This window comes from Anopheles cruzii, chromosome 2 (genome assembly GCF_943734635.1).
Source record: "Anopheles cruzii chromosome 2, idAnoCruzAS_RS32_06, whole genome shotgun sequence".
Taxonomy (NCBI): Eukaryota; Metazoa; Arthropoda; class Insecta; order Diptera; family Culicidae; genus Anopheles; species Anopheles cruzii.
In genome coordinates this window covers 11,537,415-11,554,234 of record NC_069144.1, presented here as the reverse complement: position 1 = coordinate 11,554,234, position 16,820 = coordinate 11,537,415, and the positions used below count along the sequence as shown (strand labels likewise).

The 16,820-nt window shown below is 52.8% G+C and overlaps 4 protein-coding genes across 4 annotated transcripts in view; 1 reads left to right on the top strand and 3 right to left on the bottom strand.

Moving 5' to 3' along the window:
- Positions 1-3,019, top strand: LOC128268956 (deubiquitinase DESI2). The gene is made up of 5 exons (XM_053006273.1): positions 1-135; positions 356-522; positions 589-730; positions 813-901; positions 970-3,019. The coding sequence occupies exons 1-5, from the start codon at positions 1-3 to the stop codon at positions 1,046-1,048; spliced, it is 612 nt and encodes a 203-aa protein (XP_052862233.1). The 3' UTR covers positions 1,049-3,019.
- A 492-nt stretch (positions 3,020-3,511) lies between these two features.
- On the bottom strand, positions 3,512-7,001 carry LOC128278427 (neurotrimin). The gene is made up of 6 exons (XM_053017156.1): positions 6,519-7,001; positions 5,554-5,768; positions 4,890-5,099; positions 4,706-4,824; positions 4,496-4,640; positions 3,512-4,416 (listed from the first exon to the last, which is right to left on the bottom strand). Exons 2-6 carry the CDS (start codon positions 5,723-5,725, stop codon positions 3,512-3,514), a joined length of 1,551 nt encoding a protein of 516 aa, XP_052873116.1. The 5' UTR covers positions 5,726-5,768; positions 6,519-7,001.
- A 2,520-nt stretch (positions 7,002-9,521) lies between these two features.
- Positions 9,522-12,884, bottom strand: LOC128278225 (ell-associated factor Eaf). The gene is made up of 8 exons (XM_053016904.1): positions 12,730-12,884; positions 11,344-11,648; positions 11,161-11,253; positions 10,949-11,090; positions 10,695-10,889; positions 9,994-10,618; positions 9,807-9,924; positions 9,522-9,721 (listed from the first exon to the last, which is right to left on the bottom strand). Exons 2-8 carry the CDS (start codon positions 11,441-11,443, stop codon positions 9,612-9,614), a joined length of 1,383 nt encoding a protein of 460 aa, XP_052872864.1. The 5' UTR covers positions 11,444-11,648; positions 12,730-12,884; the 3' UTR covers positions 9,522-9,611.
- Positions 12,885-16,623: 3,739 nt separating this feature from the next.
- LOC128278426 (serine/threonine-protein kinase par-1) overlaps positions 16,624-16,820 on the bottom strand; it is a 47,113-nt gene continuing 46,916 nt past the window's right edge. The window contains exon 18 of the mRNA XM_053017155.1: positions 16,624-16,814. Coding sequence (XP_052873115.1) covers positions 16,756-16,814 — 59 coding nt within the window. The 3' untranslated portion in view covers positions 16,624-16,755. The remainder of the gene's footprint in view (positions 16,815-16,820) is intronic.

Here is a 16,820-nt window from a genome sequence, read left to right as displayed (position 1 = left end):
ATGTTCTCAAACGGGCTTCCGTGCAATTTACCATTTCCCAGCTGTCTCGGGGTGCCAAAGGATAGCGGAAGTGACGAGCTGCTGCCGACGAGCATGGGAAGTCGCGAACCGGTCATTCTCAACGTGTACGATATGGTAAGGAGCGCGCTTCGAAACCTAATCATCTCGCAGCATGCTGCGATGGCGGTTTGTTTGCCCGCCATAAAACACGACCGCCAGCCGCCATAAAGCGACCGAGTGATTAGGGTTCGATAGGCGGATATTAGGGGGGGAATCAATAGATAAATATTTAACCCTGCTGTGGTCGTTAACCTAATTATTGTCTCGTCTTCGGGGGACTGGTGTTACGTTCCAGTATTGGATCAACGAGTATACCACGTCGATCGGCCTAGGAGTCTTTCACTCCGGTGTGGAAGTGTTCGGTACGGAGTTTGCCTATGGTGGCCACCCGTTCCCCTTTACCGGGGTGTTCGAGATATCGCCACGTGACCACGACGAACTCGGTGACCAGTTTCGGTTTCGGTAAGCCAAAAGCAGTCTTTCCTTTGGGTTGAGGATGAACACTTAACGGCGCCGTCCGTCCGACAGGCAAAGCATTCAAATCGGTTGTACAGACTTCACCGAGGAAGAAGTGAGGCGAATCGTTGAAGAGCTGGGAAACCAGTTCCGGGGCGACCGGTACCATCTAATGAACAATAACTGTAACCACTTCTCCGGCGCCCTCACACAGGTAAGGCCCCTGGCAACAGATACCCGGTTTGCAGCTTGACGAATGGTTATAACGTTTTGTTGTTGTTATTTAACTCATTTAGATCCTGTGTGGCCAGGAAATTCCCAGCTGGGTGAACCGATTAGCGCACTTCAGCTCTTGCGTACCTTTCCTTCAGCGCTGCTTACCCAAGTGAGACCCGAAAATGTGTTAATTCAAATGAACGGTCCCATTTTTTACCGGTTCTTTCGTCTTTGCAGAGAATGGTTGACGCCAAATGCCTTACAACAGTCGATCACCGCCATACAGGATCGCGACTCGGACTCGAGTCCATTTTAAAGGCACAGCACAGTGACCGATACCTCCTATCTCTCCACTACTTCAACGTATTTTTTTAGAACTTACGGCCACGCCACTACTCGGACTAGGAATTTTTGTTCCACTAAACAAGGACCGGGACGGGGGGACACAGCTCGATGGGTCCCATCTGCTCTGACCATCTGATATTGAAGCGACCGAAACCGGAACCGTGTATTCTTCGCGACTCCATACTTGAGTTGTTACCGAATTCGTTCAAAAACATGAGACAGGCAAAACTGCTTGACAGACCGCACCCGTTGCGCTGTCCAGTCGGTGGAGCGAACCATTTTTCTGCGAACTGCAATCAGTATGTTGTGGCGGCGATGATGCAGAGGCCTAACTCAGGTGATCGATTGACGCTGACCAAGAGCACGGTAAACACACGGGCGTTCGTGTAAGATTTCATAAACAACAGTGAGTGAGAGATAGGATTCTCCCCGAATAGGTGTACCACAGCGAGCACGACACACGACACGTATTATGCCACTCTTGCACTGATGCACGCCTTGCCCATCATTTGGTATTGTTTTTACTTTACTTTTTAACTCTCATTCAAAACCCCGCAAATTGCAGTGTGCTGCAATGGCCACACAGAAAAACCGTCTTCAAATTAACGCCAAGAAGCAGGGAAACACAGAACAGCAACGAGACTGTCGAACGCGAACTGCGCAAAGTCCGCGGTCCGGGTCCTCCAACACGACGGCGGGCACGGTAACTTTAGGAAAAACGAACTGGTTGATATTATGTTAATGCTCGCACACCGAAAACGAACTCCAAATCGGTTAACAGTGAAAGGGAAGAGGTATATTTGCTAAACGGTTGCAAAAAACGTGAGAGAAAAGGTGTAATAAAACAGAACGCGTGTACATTGTAATCCACGAGGGGGGCCCTTCTCAAGGGGGGATCATACATTAAGCTTTAGTAAAAACAAGGAACTCTCTCGTAGATACGTTAAAATTGACACACACACACAAATCAGAATTCAGAACCACAACATTGATCCAGAACCCGTACGCTCGTAGAGAAACCCGATAGCAGATTATTCCTCCGGCGCGGGGCCTGTATCTGCCCGGGGGACGGCAAAGGAGTTTATTAAAAGAAAACCTATTATAAACCTATGAAACGAAAAATTTAAAAACAAACCTTGAATAGATAAGCAACACTTTCACACTAGAATCGAGTCACGATAAACAGTAAAATTAAACAACAAACGCGGCGTGAGGAACACGATATAAACGAAATGTGGATAAACTGTCCCCGTAAAAAGAGAATGCTAAAAACCAATAGAGAGAGAGAGAAAGGTTTAATGAATTGATTGATCAATTGTTTGATTAAAAGATTGCGTATGTTGTGATGGTGAAGGTTTAGAGTTTATCGAAACACGTTTATCGAGGCCACAGAACCTCGTCAACCTAAACAAACTACACTAAGGTAACTGGCTTCCCGTTCCTGAGCCGCAACGGCCGTAAGCGACGGTGACGGTGTTCTAAACACGATCGATCGCGGATCGCAGAGTTAGAGGCAGGGCGCACCAGAAGGGGTCAAGTAGACGATCGCCAGAAAAGTATTCGATACCTGACCGAATCCGTATTATGTACCGAATTTATTTTCTCCACTATCCGGGGGGGCATTTTTCCGGGCACCGGAAAGTCGTCCGAAGAACCGATAACCTGATCTACACACAGTCGTTCGCACGCTTACGGAGGGATCGTTTGATGGGTGGGTTTTGCTGCTTATCTTTTATCTTGCCACAGCACCGATCGCGGACAACCGAAATACGGTGTGCACAAGCGGATCCGAGTTACTTCTATTATTCTACTAAACCACTGATACGTCACCAGTTTCGCTCTCTTTCTCTCTCTCTTATCCCAAGTTTAGCCCCTTACGTTAAGTTGATAAGTGAGAACACTATAAGGGAACGGAACGGAAACACTCAAAACGAAGTCAGCAAATCGAACATCAACTGTATAATTGAAGAAAGAAATAAAAGAGAACGATTGAAAAGAAGAAAAAACAGGACTAAACGCAGAGTCGGTTGTCGGAAAGAAATTCCCAGCACCATCACGGGTAATTAAATTGTCAATCGTATCCAATCTAATCCAGGCTCCCCAGGCGGAGGATCGGCAGGCCGATATGGATCTACGGGTCACCAGAAGGGCTCTCGAAGCAATAGCAGTCGACGGCCGCCAGTCGCCCCGTTTCCCTTCATAGCCGCGTTCGGGTTGATTTAATTAAAAATTTATAATTTTTGCCCATTCGCGTATACTGTGTGCCGCCGCGTTCGGTATGGCCGACCGGCGCCGGTCGAGCGAATAATTGGCCAATTAATTCATTTAGTAGAAACCGATCCATCATTCCGGTCCGGAGCCACGCTGCCGCCCAGAGAGAGATTGGTCAAACGAAAGCGCGTAATAAAATTGCTGTTCTTTCTTCACAAACTATTTATTTCAGCCTCGCGCAATAGGCCAACAGTGCGACCAGAAGAACAACGGGCACCACTGCTGTGTGTCTAGGAACCGTTAACCCACCGGCGGCCGAAGCGCCTCCGTAGTCGAAGTAGTCTCTCGGGATCATATTGTCCGCCTCTGCCGGGTCCGACTCACTGTACTCGATCGTTTCCGTCGTTTGCAGGGCAGGCGATGATGAAAGCACGGAACCGGCGAAAGGATCGTCCGCAGTGCCGACCGTCGAGTCAATTTCTAACTCACCGCCGGTCGCAAACCGCAGGATGTTGCTCGGATCGCTCCAACCGTAGCGGTTCCGCGACAGCACGATCACCTCGTACACGCTCGTCGCTTGTAGGCCCTGCAAGGTGTACCCGATCGAGTGCAGCGGTCCGTACGAACCATCCGACGGGATGATCAACTCATTCCAGTCGTGCTGCGGAAAGGTACGCCGAGCTGGAGTAACGTTGCCCGACGGGACGCGCCGAAACTTTAGCTTGTACTCGATGATCGGCGAGAAGCTCTCCGTTTGCCAGATAAAGTTGTGCGTCGTCGGGGAGGACATTTCGGCGGCCGGCTTAAAGTGGGCCACCTTGGGCCGGCCGGTCAGTTCGAGCTGTGAACCCGCGATCCCAACCCGGTTGCCGGCTTTGCACTCGTACTGGCCCAGATCGGAGTCGCGCAGATTGCGGATAACTAGCTGGTGGCGCTGGATCGTATAATACTGGTGCTTGGAGGTCGGTGTGTCCAGCTTGACGATGCGCCGATCGAACACGACCGGAAGCCCGTGGTGGAACCAGTGGATCGACGCGACCGGGTGCGACGTCACGTTGCACTCGAGCAGGCCCGTCTCTCCGAGGCGCGTGTGCACGACGGGGGTCTTCACTTCAATTTCGGGCACAACTGAAAGCGTGAGGGGCGCGCGTGTTTAACAACTCTGACAACAAAAGCGTCGCCAATCAAGGGTCCACATTCCACTTACAGTTCACGATCACGTCAACCGACGCGATGGCTGGCTCGCCGACTCCGTTGGTAGCCGTACACTGGACGGGGCCCGAGAAGTGACGATCCTCAATCAGGACGTTCAGTTTGCGATCGTCTTCAAACGCTGCGGTCGCATTTTCGTGCTGAAAAATCGGAAGCGAACAATGGGACGAACGCGGGTATGGAGCCAGAAGCCAGGGCGGCTTACCTGAAAGCTCCACTTGACGTATGGCTGCGGAACACCCGTTGCCTGGCAGGCCACCTCCAGGATTTGGCCAACGCGAATGTCGACGGTGTCCTCCGGGTACACGGTGGCCATCGCTTGATCTGGCGTCGCAAAATAGATCACAGACTCTAAGAACCAAGGTCGGTTTTGGGGGGATTACACTTACACTGCACCTCGATCGCGTGACTCTGCGACGCACGGCCACCGTCGGTCATAATTTCGCACGTATAGTCGCCCGTGTCCTCGGTTTGCACGCTTGCCACCTCCAGGCTTCCGTTGCTCCAGAGACGCACCCTTGGCGGGGCGCGCAGGTCCGGGTAGCGAGAGTCGACGAGCAGCAGATCATCCCGTGACCAGCGCACATACCGGTACGGTGCTGAGGGAACGGAAAGGGGCGAAGTAGGTGGTCGTCAATTACGCGCGCTGCGTTCTAGACCTGTTAATCTAATAGAGCATCTTGGCCACTCGGGGCCACGGGCCTGATCTTCTTCCTAGGGGACGAGGGGCACACTATGGCTTGGGAAGCTTATGCTGCTGGGAGGGCTAGAGGCCGCCGTGTGTGGTTAACAATTGACTTAATGGCCTGGCGCTGCGCGATGAGATTGCTGCCGAAATTTTCACGCCGGCGGCCGCGTGATTTCATGCCGCCACCGGCCCCGCTCAAAGCGGATAACAGTGACCTTTTCGGTGGCACTGTTTTCATGTTCCGTGTTAGGGGAGCGTAACATTCCACAGCGCTTCAATCTGGCCAATCAGAAATCAATGACCCACGAAATGTGTTTCCGCGTCTGTTTCTAGATTCCAAATGGCGATCAAACCGAGGTACTTACAGTTATGATAGCACGGCAGCAGCACCGTTTCGTTTTCGTACGTTTTCACCGTCGTCGGCACGCTGCGGAACGACCCGGCGACCGGGCTTCCGGTCACGCCGATCTGCCGCTGGATTCCGACAGCAACCAGCAGCACAAGCGCCACCGTGAGGCGCGTCATGATGTGATCCATGCTCCGTGGTCCCGACGGAATCGCAAGCAACGATGATGAAATTCTGTGAATGATGCCAACGATTGAAGGGCACGCTGATGGGTACACTGTGTGGTGGTCAGTAGCCGATCCGCTTGAAACTCGATCCCATTCCCGCGTTTCTGATCTCTTCCCGTTTTAGGTTGGCTGTTTAGGGCCCAGTGTCAATCATTGTGAAGGACGCGCACACGTTAGGCCGATCGCACCAACGGCCGCAACTCATCATCTCGCTCATGGTATGGATTGGAGTGTTTGAAGATGTTGACTTAGCCTAAGCTAAGCTGTGAGTAAATATTTATGGCCCCGCCGGGACTGCCTCTTCAATATCGAACATCGGCTCGCACATCAAAATGTCGTAAAGTTGCCTTTTCTGGCCGGTCAAAAAATGCATCCCACCCGCACGGAACGTGACAACAAAATGCAACATAATTAGCGGGGCCGGTCCCGTTCCGTTTTTCGGTAATTAGTGTTCCAGAGAGAGGGTGGCGTGGGCCGCCGGTTTCTGCTGGTCACAGGGGGTCACAATGGAAGGCCAATTTTTAGGACCATATGTGGGGCGCGACTTCGTGCGGCAAATAAAGTTATTCTCGAGTTAAGTCGCCTTCCCGACGAGAGATTTTATTTCGCGGCCGCACGCGCACTTAAAAAGGCAGCCAGTTTGACCCTTGTGACGCCGCCGATCATTCCTTCCCTTCAACGGCCAATTAATCTCGTCATTCTGAAGCGTTTATCGCGTTGATCCAAACGCGGGAAGTGTTAGAAGTTTTCAACTTACCCACAAAGTGCTGCAAACGGCGGATCTCTTGGTGTACGATCACTGTCCTTTCAAAAATAATTTGCAACACAAATCACCTTAATCTCGATCGATTCTGGGATTCACCACACTTGATCACCCAATCTCTTGAAGCGCTACGAATGTAACACCCAGCAACCGGAACTGTTCCGTTGGGTTCCGTTTTTTTCCTTCTTATGGCGGACACACACTTCACCGGGAGAGCCTCAAATGACGAGCCCGCTTTTGCAGTCACGGCCGGCCACGTTCCGATTTTTATTAACCTCACACTCGGTCCCGGTGGCTCACACCGAGATACAATTTCACTTTAATTGAGGGCGATGGGATTTCTGTTTCGCCGCGGCGGGGTTCGGTTCTTTCACAGATCGTTATCAACGGGACCCCTCATCGATGCGCGGCTGCGACACTGCGAACCTGCGGGCGGTCCAACGGCATTTTTTGTAGGGCGCCGGGTACGGGACTTCCGTTTTAACCAACTCTTCGGGAACGGGGCGGTCCGTGCCGGACGATCGATGGATTGCGACTGAAAAAAGTGTCGCGCCAGCACCGTTCTCTGGCCAATAGAGTTTTTTCACTGCGAGAAAGAGAGCGCACCGCGTGGAAAGTGATCCTGAGGGTTGTTTGGTGTGGATCGCTTCTCTTTTCCCGGGACCGTGTCCGCCGCGTGTGTGGGAGGCCCAATGCGCGTTCTTGCGGTGGCTTCGGACAGAGTATACAGTTTCGTTTTCGTTCTCGGAATCCGGCCGGCCAGCCAGCCGACCAAGCGGAGCATTGTTGGCCCCGATTCAAAAACACCTCATTAGGGGCATAATGATTCATTCAGGGAAAGAAACTGAAATGGAATCATTAAAACCGCGTATTTAGAATGCGTGAAAGAAAATTTCCGCCAATAATCTGCGTTTGCTTTATGCAAACGCACTAACCGCAACCCCGCCGAACCGGAAGCGGCCACAAAAGCGGGCGGTTTTGCTCATAATGGCCGCGCCCTCCCCCCCAATTAGCGGGGGGTTGCAGTTGAAAAGTACGCAAAAAACGGGCGGTTGATCGACAACAAAATCGATCGGCGATCCCATTCCCAGCGTGTTCGGCTCGGGGTTCGTCGCAAAAGCAGCAGATGAACAGCAGATTTATCCTCCCGTCCTGCCTGCGCAGCAGCACAGAACGAGGCACAGAACTCTGTGGTTGATAACAAGGACCCCACGATTGGGTCCGATTGTTGTCTAATTTATGTCGAAACCACATTCGCCTTGTGCCGGCTAGTGGCGTGAATAGAAATGCTCCGAAGACCATTTCGTCAGTCAGCAATGGATGCGCTCCGCAAGCGCTCAAGATGCTGGAGATGATGATTTATTCATCGGCCATCACAGCCGGCCACTCGGCTGCGTGGCTCCGTCCGGGATTATATGTTTGCCGTGAAACGGGACCCGATGGCACGTTCTTTCTTCACTCGTACCAATTCCGATGGAACTGGGCAAATGTGGACATATGTAAGCTGAGCCGCCCCGAGGGGTGCCACGGTAACGGTTTGATGTGATTATTTTCGTTGGGCACGTGGCCGTGCGCGTCTGCGGGAAGCCCACGTGCGGCGGCCGCTTCCATTCTGGGGGCGAGGTGAGAAGCGCATTAATAATCGATTGAGTTTGGTGTCTTCAGAAGCCGCTCCACAGAAAGTGTCCTCTGGTTTTGGAACTCTCCATCTTGATTGGAAGCAGCTTGTTTAAGAATTATTGCTGTTGTGCTCTGCAAATCAAAATCGCAATCCGTCGAAGGTCACCCAACTCAGCCCGTAAGTAGCTTGTCTCTATCTGCCCGCCATGGGCTACGAACACGATCACTCTTTCTCTTTTGCGCCCCCGGTGTCGCGCGCCGGGAACGAACCACCTGCTACCGATCATGATCTCTTGCTAGAAAGCAGTCTCGGATCCAGCTCCAAGCGGACGGCGCACGCAACCTCTCTCTTTCTCTCGTGCTTTCGGAGTCACCAAACTTTCGCAACGTACTGTGCGTTCGCATTGGCTCCTGTTACCGATTGCCCGTAATGCACCAGCCCCGGGGTTCCGAGGGCTGTTTGTTACGGTAGCTACCCGCTGGCCACTCATGGTGCCCTGGTACGCCGGCGACACATCGGCAGTGGTTCGCGAAGTGAGAGATTTTGCAATTTTCGAGTTCGGTTTTCGGACCACGATCGCGTGGTGGAGAAAGCAAAAAAACGAAACACGTTTGTGGGATTCTTTTTAAATTGCATCTTTAATACATAGTTCATTTGCTTTAATTACAATTCCGGAAGCCGTTTGTTTTTCGTTTCGCCCTCACTCCCCGCTCGTCCGCTTCTTTTTCGTCGGTTTTCCAGTTTTCTTTTACAAAATATAATCATTCTTCGGGCGGCGCTGCGCCGGTTCCGGCTGGTTCTGGACCGTTCTGTGGTTGCTGTCGGTCGGTCGGTTGGTGTTCTGTCTGTGGTTTCGCTCTGCTCTCTGGTGGTGTTTTCCGGTTCCCGTCTGTCTCCTTTTTCTGATGGCGCGCCCCGCCATCGTGTGGCAGCCGGAAGGAAGCGTGGCGCAGTGGAAAGATTCGGTTAACTATTTACAGATTTTCGATCGCTTCGACCCAACCCCTCCAACTCGGAAACTGTCTTAAGTCCGCGGCCCACCCCGCGGCGGCGGGCTTTATAGCTATTCTCTCTCTCTGTTTCCGGCGCGGCATCCGGCATCGCTTCTGCTCGGTGACTAATTCCGTTCCCCGCTAAAACTCGCTCTCTCTCTCTCTCTCTCTCTCTCTCTCTCGCATATCCCTGGAAACACCCGAACCGAAATCATCGGAGGACGACCTTGAGCATAAATATAAATAATTGTCCTACAGGCGGTGTGTAGGCGCGCGGTGGCGCCCAATCCGGTCCTTCTTGCCGGTGTAACAAAAAAAAACACGATATACAAATTAAAAACTCGTTCAACAGCTACTTCCGCACCGAACATTGACTCTCTCTCTCTCTCTCTCTCTCCCGGTGGCCGGTGTCTTTCAGTGTGTCATTTCGTGCATTTGTGTGTGTGTGTGGTACGATCGATTCGAACCTCCTCCTTAGTCATCGGAATCGGAGTTCGACGAGAGGCACAGGTCCTTGCTCAGATCGACCGCCGCCGCGACCGAGGCCACCGTCGCCAGATCAGGTCGAGGATCGAAGATAGATTCTGTGGTCGAGGTTCGGATGGACACGAAAAGAGAACGAGAATTGATCAACTGCAACTGCAACGCAACGGATGGCCGGGTGCTTACCTTTCACTGGTGGTGAGTCGTTGTTGTCCTCGGTCGAACTGTCCGATTCCTGGTCGCTGCTGCTCGAATCGGAATCGTCCGAACCGTCCGACTCCGATGAAGTCATCATCTCTGGATCCTGTGTGCGCAAAAGAATCGCGATTTAATGTGGGTTGCGTTCCAGGCACTGTCCCATCGAGATACTTACGCTACTTGCAGGGACACCACCACCCGGTCCCAATCCCGTCACAGCCGGCGGTGGTAGCAGCAGCAGCTCGTTCCGCTCCAACGGCGGCAAGCTGACCTCCACCACGTTGGGTGGCGGCGGTTCCGGGTGCAGGTGGTTCCGGCCACCGCCGTACGAGGAGGGAGCACTGAGGTGATTGTTGTGGTGACTACTACTGCCGCCGCCGCTGCCGCTGCTGCTGCTGCTGCTGCTGTTGTTGTGATGGTTGTTCTGCCCCGAACTGTGGTTAAGGTAGCTGCTACTGCCGCTGCTACCGGTGCTACTGTTGCTGCTGTTGTGATTATTTGCGGTGCTGTTGTTGTGTTGGTGGTGGTGCTGTTGTTGTTGTTGTTGGTGCTGATGGTGGTGGTTGTTGTTGTTGGACCCACTGTTGTTGTGATGGTGATGGTTATTGTTGTTGTTCAGATGGTGGTTATTCATTGAGGAAGCGACGCCGGCAGCGGAGGAAGAAGAGGAGATTGAGGAAGAGGAGGGCGGCATGGCGGTCGCATGGCCACCTCCACCACCACCGCCAAAGTCTAGCCCATCATCGAGCCCGATCATCGGAATGCTTGGCAAGGTTTGTTGAGTATTGTTGGCATTCCAGCTGCAAGATCAAAGGAACATGATGCGACCATCGCGTTAGAACGGTCTCGCGGGGGGCCACGCCACGCGTAACTTACGCCGGTGCCGATTGAGGACTCCGGTGCGGGTAGGAAGGAGAACCCTGCAGTGGCGAGTGCTTTGGCACGAAGCTGATCGGTGCATTCTTCCGCACGCCGGTCGTGATCTTCGTCTTCGAGCTCTGGCGCGCGGTGTTGTTTTCCACCTTTATCGTCGGCAGCGGCGGTGGCGGATTGACCACCTTGTTTTCGATTCTGCAAACGACGCGGCCACATTAGGAACACGCACGGGGCACGACGGGTTTGACACGTACCTTGTCTTTTTCACCACGATCCCGCTGTTGAGCTGCTCGAGCGTTATTTCACCCGTCGCCCGGTTCATGATCAGCACGCACTCCTTCCGCGAGTAGTCACGGTGGTTGCCCTTGAAGACTGTGTTCGGAACACCGGAACCGTCTGAAAACCACGGTGAGGGACCACGTATGAGAGAACGGAGGGACGGTGGGAGCGAGCCCTGACCACTTACCCAAGTGCGGCACGGTAACGGTGACCTGCTTGTTGGCACTAACCTCCAGCACGGCCGGTTTATTCACGTCGACACTGGCAGGTTTGAAATCGTCTGCCACCGAGAAAGACAACCGAAAACAAAGCCAAGGGGTCAAGAGTGGTCCGATTAGTGGCTCAAGTGGCGCCCAGGCTTTTTGCTTACATTTTATCGTATGAAACACGTTCGATGGTGCGGAGTTGGTGAAGGTCGAACCGAGCTTCAGCTCGCGCACCTCCGAGCCAATGTTGAGTCGGTTGTCCATCGTCGTCGTTCGTCTATGGGTGGTGCCAGGATTCTAAAACCGGTGGCTACTTCACAAAGCTCTCTCGCTCTCTCTACAGTGGACCGGATGAGTCAGCAGGAACCATTCTCCTGCGCGCGCGGCTCGGCCGTTGGCGGGCTGTGCGACAGGATTCTTCGTCGTCGTCGTGGGTCACTTGGACCACCACCACGCTGGCTGGCTGTGTCTAGCAGACAGAGAGAGAAAGAGAGAGTTAAATTCAATCAGTGCGTGACAGAGAAAGGGGGGCCGGGATCGAGGAAGATCGGGAGGTATTATTTTCGTGGGACCATACGACCCTTTCGATCGCACCAACGTGCAGTTCGCCGCGTCCGTTCTCTTTTACTCCCGGATTTCACTCTCTTTGGAAGGGGGCTCGCGCGCAACGTGCAGCGTGTGTGCATCACACACCTCACAAAGCCTACTACGCGCGCGGACTACTGGCTGTGTGCAACATTCGACGTCACCAACTGTATATTCGGACGTGTGTGCCGCGGTCACTCTTGGGACTTTGGACGGAGCATACTTTCAGCAGACGAACCCTGGAGCCCCGGGACGAAGCTCCGGTGGCGGCCACTTCCGTCCGTCGGAAAAACAGCTGCCATTTATTTACATCGCAAGCTCAGTAGGCGCCAACACTCTCGCTCGCGGCCGTGAGACTGTTGCATTTGGGGGCACACTCTTGTTTTCTTGCCCCCTCTCTCTCGCTCTCGCTCTCGCATGCGCGCGCGCGCGCCATTAGTTGCCATGCTGGCTGGCTGGCTGGCCTGCCATCCTCACACACCTGTCCGCGTGCAATTTGGCTCCGATGTCTGCACATCGAGAAGTGGCCACCACGGAATCGGTCAAGATTCCGCTCCTTCTCTATCCCTCGCGTGCACCTACTCACTCACACACACGCACTCCACGGGTGTCTCTTTCCCTCTCTTGGGTCCGTGTTTTGCACGCGCCTTGAGGAGGCCACGGTACTCGCCGCCTGTGTGCGTGCACGGAGCTCTTGGACCGAACCGAATAAAAGGAGAAAGAAAAAAGCGTACACGGGGCCAATCTCTTTTCGTCGTTGCCCTTTTAACGTTTTTTTTCGGTGCTGCTCCCTTCGCACAGATTGGTGACATCTGACATGAGACAATCTCTCTGTCTCTTCACTGCGTTTCGGATAGTGGCCATATTCCGGTGGCCACCCGGAGGACGGGTTTCCGCGACACGAAGGCACTTGGTCCGAGGAGAACGGATGGCAGCAACACCAGCACGCACGCACGATAACTCACCCGTCAGACGGAGGCTCCGGTGGACGCGTGGCAACAACCACCATATGGTAGAGACCCCCGCGGTGGCGGTGTTTGCGGCGATCGTCGGTGGCGCGCTAGAATGGCCACACGGAATACGGGAATTGTGAGCCGTCCGAATCCGCCGTCTGTTTTCACGGAAGCGAAACAAAACCCTCAGTAAGCTCGGCCGTGTCGCGCACTGACAGGTTTGACAATTTGGTATTTTGACAATTCAAATGACAACTGAAAATTTGTTCAGAAATTTGTTTGTTCACACGGAAATTTTGCCATGAATTTGAATTATGTTTTGCATGGAACGAGCCAGCCATATTTTGCATGGAATGAATATTTTGCATGGAAAGAATGAGCAGAATTTTACCTCGCAGCTGACTGCTGTCAAAAATCGCAGCTGCTCGAACTGCTCGAACACAGGGTGGCCCAACGGTTCGAGCGCATTTCGAATTGACCGTTACTACGCGCAGCAGGCAAACGATTGTCAAATTGAAACGAAACACAGAGGCCGGACATTAATCTGTGTGACGAGCGCTTTCGAAGCGCGCGTTGCTATGGATATGCTTTCAGCAGCCCTTGTAATGTTGTTGCTAATCATCTTTCTCTTTTCGAGAACTCTATTAATAAAGCACGTTGAAGGTATTTTTAGAAAGCAAAATGGGCCCAACGGAGGCATCCGAGGCGCGCGATTCGCGTGCCGCGTGGACGGTGCTGAAAACGGTTACTTACCTGGTGGGTGCGACCCCATGGCCAGCGAAACACACGCACATTATCGGGCGGGCGGGGCAGGCGTTAAGGGATATTATTTTTTATTTTATTTTCTGTTTTCCATTCTATAATAATGATTCTAACTCTCGTTAACCTTACTAAGCTAGAAAACGATGTATGTATGCGGCGCGTATGTGTGAGTGTGTGCATGTGGGGTTGGGTCTGGTAGGTGTGTTCCGGTTCCAGTATTCGCGCGTGTGTCGACACAAAAAGATAGTGTGTGTGTGTGTGGATGAGTGTCTTTTCGTACAAGAGATAATATGTTTATGAGAATGCGGCGAATGGGGGCTCTGCTCTGAGGAAGCTGGATCTTTCTCCCGCGGTTCCTTCTTAAGCTTCACGCTTCTGTTTTCAACAATGGTACCGTAACTACTTAATCGTCTAATGTCCGGGGCGGGGCGCGGCGGTCTGGTTCCGTGGGCGCACTAATGAGTAATGTAATAGATCGAATGTGTGGATGTATGTGGGTGTGCTCGTGTGTATGCGTGTGTGGGTGTGTGTGTGGGAGTGCGAGCAGGGATATATCTATTAAATTTTGGTTATCCTCCTCCTTCGCTTCGCGTTTCTGTTTCACATGTTTCACGTTCATCAAGATCTTACGAATAGAGTGTTGCTTCTTTAATCATTATATTCGCCTATCTTCATCATCGCGTCATCATCATTCTAGCGCCCTTTCCTATCAACGACGTGCCACATTCTGTTGCTTCTCCGACCGCTTTACTCTAACAAATAACTTGTAATATATACTTTTTTGCAGATTCGCTCCCCCCGACGATCCGATCCTATACTTGCCGTGATCATCTTCCCGTTTCCGGTACCGGTACTCCTCCGGTACCGGGGCCTGTTCGTCGTTCTGCTCCGCACCGCGCACCCTGTCCGTCCGTCCGCCTGTTCAAATGGTTGCTCGTCGACCGAAGCCGAGGAGGAGGATCGCGCGGATGCGGCGAGGATCACCACCCTCCCTGGTTGTGTCGCGTGTGTCGACAAAAGTTTCGTCGACTTTTGTATTTTTTCTTTACATTTAAGTGCTACACCATTTGAAAGTATCTTTTTGTTTCTCTAACTGTGCTCTCTTAAGATATAGTTATCATCTTCTTCCTCGTCACTGCTTCTTCTTCTTCTTGTTTTGCTGCTGCCGCCCATTTTGTTTTGTTTGTTTCACGAGGAATAAAGGAAGAAGAGTGAAGGAATACACCTCTACTCGCGGCGCGCTGTTCGGTCGCGGGGTTCGATGCGAAAGCTACACAGGAGCGTACGATCGCTGCAATTTCCCGATCGCGATCAATTTAGGGCGTGCAGGGCCGTTTTTTTGCTATACAATCAATCGTGTATCATCCTATCCTGTGCTCGGCGCGGTCGCCTCTCGCGGATCAGCATTTTAGCAATAAATAAGTTTGTATATTTTGAATCTAGAACCGATCGTCGTGTCGTGTCCTTTCTTTGCCCGTGTCCTGCCTCACTGTCCCTTCCTAGCTAATTCGCGCATGAAGATCGCAGTCAACAGTTTATCATCGGTCGTGGATGAAGCCTTCTTTTTTCGGGTTGTTTTTGTAAGAGTAGTATTGGATCTCGCTGCATCGCAATAGCGGCCTTCTGTGTTTTGTGTGTTTAGAGAGGTGACACCACGAAGAGAAACCGTGTTTTACCATTTGAGGGGTTCTTCTCCAGCATTAACAACAACACACACCGTGGTGGCGGCGGCGGCAACAAGATTGGTGCGGCGACTAGGAGATAAAAACGGGACGCAGCACAAACTGTCTGTCTGTGTGTGTTTGAGTAACAAGAGAACGCGGATGAGTGACTTAGTTCCGACGCGGCAACAACTACGGTCCATCGGGGCGGGGACCACCGGAGGGAGGGACAGAGAGAGAGAGGTGTTCAAAAGATGCCTGCGCTGCTGTGGGTTCTCTCTAGAGCTTTAGGAGCTGATAAAAATACCTAATCAACGTCATTACTATTATAGGACCTCGGCGCCTCGCCTCGAGACGCTATCAGCATGATCATCATCATCGTCATTATCGTCAGCAGCAGCAACAGCAGCGGTAATGCAAGAGAGAACAGTGAGTAAGAAAATCAGTCGTGTCGTGATATACGTTTTTTTCGTTAATTTTTTGTTTGTGTTAAGTTTCCGTGTGTCCCCCGACGAGAGAACCCCGTACACGAATGTCTAAAAATGTTTGTCCGCTCGCCACCACACATTGTTTTGTCACTCTAAAATCTTTTTGTCTACACTGTTTTTGTGAGGGGCACACGCGGCGGCGGCGGCGCTCTCTTCGCGATCGCGGCGCGCTTGATCTTTAGGCTGCTTCTGTTTTGTATCTTATTGTTAAGAGGGAGCGCGCTTTTGTGAGGGCGACAATTCAGGCGTCATTTTAAGCATTCCAAAGGTAGGCAGAGAGAGAGAGAGACATAAATGCAAGCAGTTCCGCCGCGCTCTCTCTCTACCCCTCTGTCTCTCTGTCGGTGAAGGCGCTCGCATATGAGTTGCGTTGAGTTTCAGAACCGCTCCGGCTGGAGAATGTGAATGTGGGGTCATAATGAGAGGGACGACGATACATCGATTCTACGGCTTAATACAGATAAGAAACTGCAACCACCGCTGTGGTCCGCGGTCTCGATTCTATTTAATTGATTTAACTAACAGTCGTACACAGCAGCAGGATCCCCGTGCCTCTAGAGGGTAGTGGTTCGCAGGAGCGACGCAAAGATGTTGTTGCTACCGTAGGCGCCCGGTTTCTCCGGCGAAGGGTCAGCCGCCCGGTCGCCTCCGTCACCGGCGGCTGCCGGCGGCACGATCTCGGTGGTGTTGCTGTTGTCGTCCGTTGGTTTCGGTCGCCGACCGGCGCCCTGCTGCTTGCAGCGGAGAGAAGATCGGCGGCCATCCACCACGACCATGGACCAGCGTTTGGTGTCGCTGCCGCTACCGGCGGCAGCGGCAGGTTTCTTCGTGCGTGCCTTGACCGTTCGCCCGGCGTCCACACCACCGGTGGTTCCCCTCTTTGTACCGTCATCGCCGCCACCACCACCGTCAGCTACTGGCTCGTGCCTCTTGTTCCGCCGTACGTCGTCGTCATCGTCGTCGTGCCCACTTTCGGTTCCTAGTTCACCGGCGCCACTGCCACCACCACCGCCACCGCCTGTCCCACTGCTACCGCCGCCACCGCCCTCCTCGTCCCCGTCGTCGTCGTCCTCGTCCTGGGCCGTATCGCTCCCGACCGAGTGATACTCTTCCGATTTTGTATCGAGTCACAGACGTAGGTCGTAGGCAATTTTCGACGCAATGTTTTTGAAGCCGATGCTAGTGCCTACGA